Source organism: Nothoprocta perdicaria, unplaced genomic scaffold (assembly GCF_003342845.1).
Source record: "Nothoprocta perdicaria isolate Ctin4 unplaced genomic scaffold, notPer1 scaffold_108, whole genome shotgun sequence".
NCBI lineage: Eukaryota > Metazoa > Chordata > Aves > Tinamiformes > Tinamidae > Nothoprocta > Nothoprocta perdicaria.
Genome location: NW_020454183.1, coordinates 1,925,202 through 1,934,582, shown reverse-complemented (window position 1 = coordinate 1,934,582; position 9,381 = coordinate 1,925,202). Strand labels below are relative to the sequence as shown.

The window sequence follows — 9,381 nt, the reverse complement described above, 5'->3', positions numbered from 1 at the left end:
AAAAAAAAAAAAAAAAAAAAAAAAAAAAAGGAAAGGAAAATTTCACATATTTCTTGAAGGTCAGATAGTGTGGCTGTCTACACTATGAGGTATAGTGAGATCCTCTAGTAGGCACCTAGATGCCACCATATTGAGTAATTGAGTTTATCTAGTACCCTGACAACATACAAAGTCTCTCATCTCATTTCTGTATATAATCATTCTATTAAGCTAAATTTATTTGAGAATTAGCCCTTCCATTAAGGAATAAATTTAGAGATGCGACAAGACTGCTTATTTTGAGACATCACTGAAACTCTGTGAGAATTTGAAAGTCTACACAGCTTGAGGAGCTAGATAGCTGTATAGCTCAGTTACAACCACAGGTCAAAGAAAAGCGAGGGCAAGAGGAAGGAAACAATCTTCAATAAGATGATTTACACCAATGGCTAGCAGTAGCTACACCAATAGTACAGTAGCATTCAGTATCCAGTATTCAGTTAACTGCACTTCTTAACGTGAAAGCCCAGCCCATTAGCTTTATTACTCATATCCTTCACCTTCCTGACTTTCCTGAGGAAATGGATCCAGTTCCTGGCTTGACCTTGCTTGATTTCTCTCTCTCTCTCTCTCTCTCACGCACACACACACACACACATCCATTTCATGTCACTAAGGTAAACAGACAAATTGACCCAGACAAACTTTGAGGTACTGCTCTTTGCAAAAAAAAAAGGTTCTTTAAAACTACTTTTCTAGGAGACAGAGGTATCATTCATTTACAACGGCAGGAAGAGCTGCTGAAGTCTTGCCTGTCCCTCTCCCATGCACGATCAGTGCTGATAACAACTGGATTTCCTACCCACTTCGCTTACGAGCCACCCGAGGAGAATGATGGGCCCCCAGGAGCCTTTGCTATCGCAGCCATGTTGCAGGCCTTGGAGAAAGATGTTGCCATAGTAACAGATCAGCGAGCCATGAATCTGAACAGGAAGATTATGGAAGAAGCTGTTCGACTCGGTAAGCCATACAGCTCTTCAAGGAACGCAGTTTTCCAGTTTTAATCTTACTAATTTGAGTAAATATTTCCTTTGGTGTAATTTCACTCTTAATTAGTTCATGAATTTTCAAAAAAAGTTCATGCTAAAAGTAGCAGCATTGTTATGATTACATTATTTTGCTAGAATCCAGCTGATGTCATTTTAGGGCTTACATATCTGGAAGTCATTCCAAATTAGATGTTTGCAGTGACCTCTGGAAAGCTGTTCCTGTTCTAGACTTCTTTTAAATCCCAAGGTCCCATTTACAAGTACTAACTAAACTAGGTTAACTTAAAGTAAACATGCAATTCCGTTCCTGATAAACTGTCAATAAGTGCTCACTATCTTTACACCAACTGTTCTGCCTCAAAAAACAAAACCAAACCAGAAAACCGACAATACCAAACATGCACCAAAGAGTGACACATGGTATTTTCATTTCCTGCAGGAATCCTGAAGCGACCTGTCCCTCTCCTGAGTTATCAAAAGGAAAGTACAGATTCAGCTTTGATGTTTTTGTGCGAGAATGGAAATCGTGGAAGACCGAGGTACGTTTGTTTGCTTTAAAGAACAGGTAATAATTCTATGTGAAGCTATAATAATAATAAAAAGAACTAAGAAGATATAATGGTTGCAAGCAAGTCCTTGAAAATGTAAGATTTGAGACTAATGAAAGAATTCCAAGTACAGTGCTGGTAGAGCATCAAATTCTGTGTTACTCTGGGATTCTGAATTTCCGAAGTTTTAAAAATAAAAATACTTTGTATTTAAGTAGAAATATTGCAAAGGTACCATTCTAAAAGCTGTATCAATGTCATTAATAAAAATATACCTTTGAGTACTATACATGTTTTATCAATTTGTAAATCCATGGAAAAATTATGACACAGAGAAGTTAAATATCACATCAGAGTCAGTGAAAGATCTAGCAAGTGAATTTTGGAGTTTGTTTGCTTTCTGGTCTTCTGGCTCTGACAACTGAGAACTCTCATCTGGCTTAGTAAATGTTGCCAAATGTTTTTAATACTCTGAAGGCAATTGCCCTACCATCTGTAGAGAGCCAAAGCTAAAGATGTATGTGTGCACTTTGGAGCATTCTTTTGAGTTGTTTGCCTATTCATTGTAGAATAGAGTGTTGGCAAAAATTCAGAGTTATATGAGTACGTGATTAAGGTTAAGGTTAGAGAGTTTTCTATAGAGTTGTACACACATATCTTGGTCAGCAATTTACATTTCTTTTAAATAAGAACCTGTTGGTCAGTTGTTTGCTTAGAAAAAAAAAAGTATCAATTTGTCAATTCATTCATTCCCATTTCTTTCTATAGGTCAGCTATAATTTCAGTACAACATTAGCTTCAACTTCCATGTATTGTTTTAAATTTTTTTTTTTTAATATAGCTAAGCTAATATACAACTTTTTCTATTTCATTTGATTCAACAGTTCTCCAAAGCTAAAACAATTCTTCTAGAGCACACAAAAGGTGTGTTTATAGCTCAAGGTCCCTTAGGTCGCTGTAGGTATCCCCACAAAAGCATTAAGTAATTCAGCAGAATTAGTAGCCTCTAGTAAAACTGGACAGAAGGAAAGGTTAAAGCTAAGGTAATAGTGGTGGAATCGACTAGAAGAGCTCTACTTAAAAAAGCACATCTTCACAATACTTCTACACACATTCATAACTAGCAAAATAGTCATAGATTGAAATCAATCCAACCAACTAACAAAAAATTCCAAATGCAAATGCCAAAATACTCTTTAACTAGAAACAACACTAGAACACCAGAAACAACAAACACTTTCTAAGTAATGTACTTTAAATGGAGACCTAACCCACTTATGTGGATTTAGATCGTTACTGAACTGTTTTTCTTTGTTTTGTAAGAAAACATTCGTGAAGAACAGTACTATAGAAGATGTATTTAACACGAAACAGAGCAAAGCTTAAATAGCCAACCCAAAACACTGCTGGGTAGGAGAGTTTCACAAACCTCTCTATTAGTTACAATTACCATTTGAAGTAATTTCTCCAAAGCCATAAAGAAACAAGATTAGCCATTGAATATAAACTACAGAGAAAATAAGCTTCAGAAAACAAACTTCAGAACAGTAATATAAAAAAGTGTCTAAGTTTTACCTTAGGTTCCATACAGTCATAAAATGAAAACAAGAGGAATAGGAAAAGCAACTAATAAGAGACTTCATTATGTAAGACTTGAGGCTTTTAACTCCTGTCCTTTAACTAATTTTTCATTCTGTATCTGACCAGATTTGATCACCTGATAGCAATAGAGCGTGCTGGGATGGCTGCTGATGGCAATTATTACAATGCCAGGAAAGTTAATATTAAACATCTAGTAGACCCCATAGATGAACTATTTTTAGCTGCAAAAACCATTTCAGGAGTTGCAACAACAGGTAGGTGAGAGTTTGCATTATATTTTGAACATTAAAATTAACATAGATGGGAATTCTTACTGGAAGAGAAATAGAGGAGGAGTCAGGTGCTAAATAACTGCTTTAGGACAACAGCTGTTTTCTTTATTGAATTTAAAGAGGCAGTTGCTGAAAAAAGAAACAAATATATACATATACATACATACATACATACATACATAAAGTTCTATGAAAGAGTAGCCAAAGCAAAGATGTTGAATTCAGAGTTATTCTAAGGCCAAAAAAAAACTAGGGCAAATATGTCTGTGTATATGTAAGTGTACATACAGATACTTCCCAAAGTGACATTAAACTCCTTTTATATTGTATAGGTGAAAACAAGAATTTATTGAATGGAAATATTACAAATTAAAACATTATGGTGGTCTTTAAGATAGTTTTACCTGGGTTAAAGCTGCAGTCTAGATAGCATCTTGGGTTGTATTGCCTTTTTAAGAGTACATTATCTTGAGAAGGGATTGTATATTTGCATCTGGTATAATAAGCCCTTCTCTAACAAAATGTATCCGTAAAATAGTTAGCTGTAAATGAGTATCTTGTCATTCCTGTCAAAATTATATTAGCCTCAACTTATATGATTGAACAGTACTTTCTCAATGTGCTGCTCCTCTCCTTTTTTCCTTTTTTGACAGTCCTTTTTTTTCCTCCCCCTAAAAACCTGTTTGTATTTGCTTTTATAAATATATGTCACAGATCGAGGATTCCCAGGTAGATATAACATCCTTCTTATACAATGTCCTTGTACAAGCAAATGCTTTCTGCTACATTGTGTGGCCCAAAGCAGAACTGGGAGGTACATATTTCTAACCATTTTAAATGAAATTAGCAATAAATGTCCTTGCAAGCCTGATTTCAGTCAAGTTAGGACACATCTGCTGATCCAGCTGTTTTTCTGTTTGCAATACTGGAGACCCATTCCAAACTATTACCAAATGTACTGGAACTTTGACTTTCAGTATTGATGTTTCTCAAATGTTTTCACAGAATTTTGAGAGTTCCTGCAGAGATAATGCATAGTCTGCTTTCAGTAAAGGGAAATCATATTTTGTAGGTGTGGAATCAAAGCAAAGGAGTGAAAACAAGGGAGTTCCTTGGTATTTTTGTTATTATAATAATATTTACAATATATTTTATTTAGATTTAATGCTAATTTTGGTCCTGTTCTGAAGGAGTAACTGTCAACATCCCAAAAGAGGCTCTGTAGATGGCACTCTGTTGGCAGTCTCAGAGAGAACAACCCATGACTGAATAGCCCATTTTCATGAAGCTGTTCACCAGCAGTGCCTCATAGCCATATGTCCTGCTGTTAACATCAGTTCCCTACTCCCTGATTTTAAACTGCTCATACAAGGACTAGGTCTCTATTCTATTATTGAAAGCATCCCAATCTCTTAAAATACCTCCCCAGAGCAACTTATTGATTTGGAGGAGTTTGGAGTGTTCTGCATGGTGGGATTCTGCATCTGTCCACGAGTATTTAGGCTGGGTTAAACTGCACCTAAGTATTCAAATACCCTATGAAATGTCGTTAGTTAAAAATACCAAGATTTTTTAAGTGTACACTGCTGTAGCCCACTGCCATGAATTTTCTCTGAAGACATGTTTGCATGGAAAAAGATTCAACTTCAAAAGGGAATGAAGGGATCTCTGATCTCCTGTGGATTTGTGTGCATCAGTGTTGTACACTGGATAACTAATTGAATATCTGTAGAAAAAAAGCAGTATCCTTGTTACCTGTTAAAATGTCTCTTACCTTCAGCTTGTATTCATTCTATAACTTATCACACTAACTTTTCATGTGTGACTTTTAATTTCATTATAATTTCTTTGGGATTGCTGTTGACTTTTTCAGTGTATTCATGCCAAGTGTAATACAGTAGAGAACTAATCTGGGTTGTGGCCTTTGCATGTTGTCCCTTATGATAATGTATTGCTTCTGATTATGATTTGTTTTTCTAGGAAGGCTGTATTGGACTCTCTTTATGTTAAATAGGAATTTAGAGGCACGTGTCTAGTGCCAAGCTAAATGCAAATATTCTACAACACCTGTTTGAGTACTTGGATAACCAGATAGAATAGGAAAGAATAATAAAAAGATTAAAGTTTTTAGTATTGCAGAAGTGTTTGTGCAATATGCTCACCTGCAAGAAGCACTGTTTTAGTAGGTGGACAAAGGAAATATTAGAATGTTAGTTACTTATTAGCCACTGTCAGGTTTTGCATTTAAAACAAGTTCAAGTTTAGTGTTAAAAATAAGAATTTGATCTAGGGATCTGACTGCAGACAAATCAGGAACAATGCCTGTAATGTTATGAATCTCAGTATTATTAAAATGGTGGAGTAAGCAGCGACCTTCAGAAATATATAAAATAAGAAGACAGGAAAGACTGAGGCTAGAAGAACTCATTTCCAGAAAAAGTTACCAAACCTGCACTCTTAATTTTTATTCATCTGTCATAATACTAACACAGTTATATGCCATCTTTTTAGGAGCTAGTGAAAAGTTTTTCAAAGTACTGTAGGAAAAAATGTGGGCACACTTGCTTCCTCTTTCATGCAAGTGCTGCTTAGCACAAAATTCTGAAGTTTCCTGCATTTTTCATTGATGTAGTGTCAGAAACTAATGTAGTCGGTGAAAGCTTACATAGATAATCTGACAGAACTGTGTGTTTTTCCTTAATCTGCAAAGGACTCAGGCCTTTAGGAGCAGCAGATTCATCTTGTCCGGTTTCAGGCATCTACATAAGAGAAGCCTGCCCTGGGAGGAGATGAGTTGCATGTCTGAAGGGTCCGTTTTTCTCTGCTGACTTAAAAAACATGATTGACTGACTAGCTCATGTGTAGATGACTCTGCCTTGTCAGGTGAATCTCACTTTGGAAATTCTGCAGTGATGTGTAGTCCTCAAAATGTAGAGAAATTATATGGTACAGGAAAATGCTCTAAGCTGAGGATGTGATGTTCTTTTCTTCTCCATGTAATGCTAATAGGATACAACCAAAGCTGCAGATCTATTAACAGTGTATTCGTCTAGTGATAGAGGTGCCATAAAGATAAGAAAAAGCAGACTAAGGCTGACGAAAAAAACTGAGAAACATTAATATCTTTCACTTTTAAAGAAGTTGTATGTGATCTCTAAAGGGTGTCTCAAGAACATGAGTTCATAATTACCTTTTTAAAGAATATTAACCGCAAAATCTCAGGTTTGGAATATAAGAAAAATCAAAGTGTTCTGTGCAAATTCTTAAAAAAACCCAGCTATAACTACCATATCTATAGATAATGCTGGATTACCAAGTTTATGTCATTAGCTATTTCTAAAGTGTTATTAACAACCAAACAGATTTCAGTCACCATTAAATCCCTATGCTGAAATAAAGGTGAGTAGCATATTAAGGCAGGCAATTGTGAAAAAGAAAGATTAGCTGTTTTATGGCAAAAGAGTAAATACTGAAGAAAATTATGTCCCAAACTTTATATATTGATCAGTAAATTATGTCTGGTTAAAAGTTTCTTGAGATCTAGCCATTTCAATCCTATATGTAAGTCATGTCGCTCTGAACATATATACTCTGCTTTGAACATATAGGCTTTAGGAACTAGATACAAACTGCTACTGAAAAATAACTTTGAATTTCACTTACAGAAGAAATTCAGTACAGACCTAAATGAAATATTTATATAGCTACTAAAAAAGGTATTTTTTAACCAATGTTCTGTGCTTGAAATGTAAATTATAAATACTGTTTCAGTCCTGTAACACATGCTACGCATTTGTCTCATTTCAAATTCAATGAGGATTTGGCACTCTTCACTGTTCTGCAAATGAACATTCTGCTTCACAACCATTAGCTAGTATTGTCTTTAAAAATCTTAAAACTTAGAAAATGCCATTTAAACTAACATGTAAAAAAGAACTTTGAAGTTCTGTTTAAATAAAGGGATTTTATTGCATCTTTTTACACTGATAAAAGACAAATTAGATGAGCTTCCTATAAGCACAGTCCAGTTTTCACATAAACTGTTTATGTATTATCCTTAACTCCAAGTCTCTGAACAGTGTTTAACAATTTTATATCCTATACACAGGGGCAGCCCAAGATTTTTCTGAAATAGCCTAGGTAATAGAACTGATTTTACTGAAAATATTGATACTGTGGATTTTTAAAAGACAAATACACAGTGTTTGTATTTGACTGACAAAAAGAGCCATCACCCAGAATATGTGAACGTAAGAAAAAAAATGATAAAAAACTACTTTTCTACTTTTCATTAGTAGAAATATCCTCACAGTGACCTGAAGTTTTCTATGCTTGCTTTATCATAGAATCCAAGGTTAATTTTTCAGCTTTATTTTGAACTTATTCTCTATCTTTTCTCTGTTTGTGGAAATGTACCTGTGTAATCTAGAACATGTATGTAAGGCCTTCCATAAGCAGTAAGCTTACCACTCGATTCTGTCAGCTCTTTATAAGCATCTGATAAATTCATTTCCTTTTCCCGGCACCAGTATAAGCCCACTTTCTGTATAGCTGTAGGATAGCATGTGATAAAATTATACCTTCTGTTTTAGACACTTTGATTGAAAAAGGAGATAAAGCATCTTCTATGGGGATATGAACTGTCACCCAGGCTCTTGGGGGAGACTGGATAGTTTATAAATGGATTGTCATATGTATGCTGCTTTCATACACCTTTGATTTCTTTCTTCTTTTAATTAAGGTGTCGGAGATGGAGGAAATGAATTGGGAATGGGCAAAGTAAAAGATGCTGTAAAGAAGTACATAAAAAATGGAGATGTTATTGCTTGTGATGTTGAAGCTGATTTTACTATTGTAGCTGGTAAGAGATTTTTTGCAGGGACAGGGATATTGAGGTTTCAGAAGAGATTTGAAAAGAAAGCATCGGTGTTACCAAATAAACTGCATGAGCCTTTCTTTATATGACCGAGCCATCATTAATAAACAAATCCATCTTTATTATGTCGATTTTCTAAATAGTTAATCAACTACAGCTCCAGCAGGAATGATTGAAAATCAGATATTCACTTAAGAAATTTCATTTAATTGGAAAGAGTTATGTCACTCCTGAATATCTTGAAAAAAATATATACCTAAATGAAATACCAAGGAAGACTGTGGAATTTTTTTGAAAACAATAATAATAAAAAAATCTATGCACGTGTGAATTTTTGGTATAATTGATTAGCTTCTCTGAATGTTACTCCACCAGGCCTAAATCAATGATGCTGTGCTCTTATATGAACAAGTGATAAGTCTTTTCAACAGCCACTCCAGGATAGCCGTACAACATAAATTTGAATATAACAACAAAAAAGTTGATTTTATATTTGAAATTCCTTTCTACCTTAACATTTTCATCAGCTTTGAATAAAATGAATAGAAAAGAGACCTATTCAGCAAGGACCAATTTATGAACCAAGTCACCATGACTCAGTCACTTAAGGCTCAGTGCAAGTGGCTCCCAGGTACTCGAAAAGAAAGAAAACAGCATATAGCTTTTTAACTCTGCTGATACTAAAAGAGCAAATTGTTGGGGAGAAATGAGACTGAGATGATAATTATATCTACTTATTGTAGCTATATATACACACATATAGGACCTGCAGTGGCTGTTTCTGATGATTTTTATTTTGAAAGTAGCTGTCCCACTGAGAACCTGCAAAGGAAAGCATGGAGGAGAATGTGTTCAGAGAAGCTTAAGTGGGGAAAACTCAAGCACTAAAACAATTTCTGCACTTCTTGAAAATGTGGCTATTCTGCATCTCTGGAGAAGGTGCTGGGTACAAGTGATAACTTCTCACAGCAAATTTCAGTTCTAACATTTTCCAATATAATCTTAACAGAGAAGCTGTCAAACACTGCTTAAAAGACAGTGTGAACTGATTTGAC

General features: G+C 35.0%; 1 protein-coding gene and 1 long non-coding RNA gene across 6 annotated transcripts in view; one reads left to right on the top strand and one right to left on the bottom strand.

Moving 5' to 3' along the window:
- Positions 1–3,192, bottom strand: part of LOC112953502 — a 28,625-nt gene extending 25,433 nt beyond the window's left edge. Inside the window, exon 1 of the long non-coding RNA XR_003250581.1 lies at positions 3,152–3,192. This is a non-coding gene — a long non-coding RNA (uncharacterized LOC112953502). The remainder of the gene's footprint in view (positions 1–3,151) is intronic.
- The window catches only part of DGLUCY (D-glutamate cyclase), a 42,144-nt gene that overhangs the window by 26,953 nt on the left and 5,810 nt on the right, over positions 1–9,381 (top strand). For all 5 annotated transcript variants that reach the window (XM_026046555.1, XM_026046538.1, XM_026046531.1 and 2 more), the window contains 4 exons: positions 739–999; positions 1,468–1,567; positions 3,284–3,432; positions 8,192–8,311. In XM_026046555.1, coding sequence (XP_025902340.1) covers positions 739–999; positions 1,468–1,567; positions 3,284–3,432; positions 8,192–8,311 — 630 coding nt within the window. The remainder of the gene's footprint in view (positions 1–738; positions 1,000–1,467; positions 1,568–3,283; positions 3,433–8,191; positions 8,312–9,381) is intronic.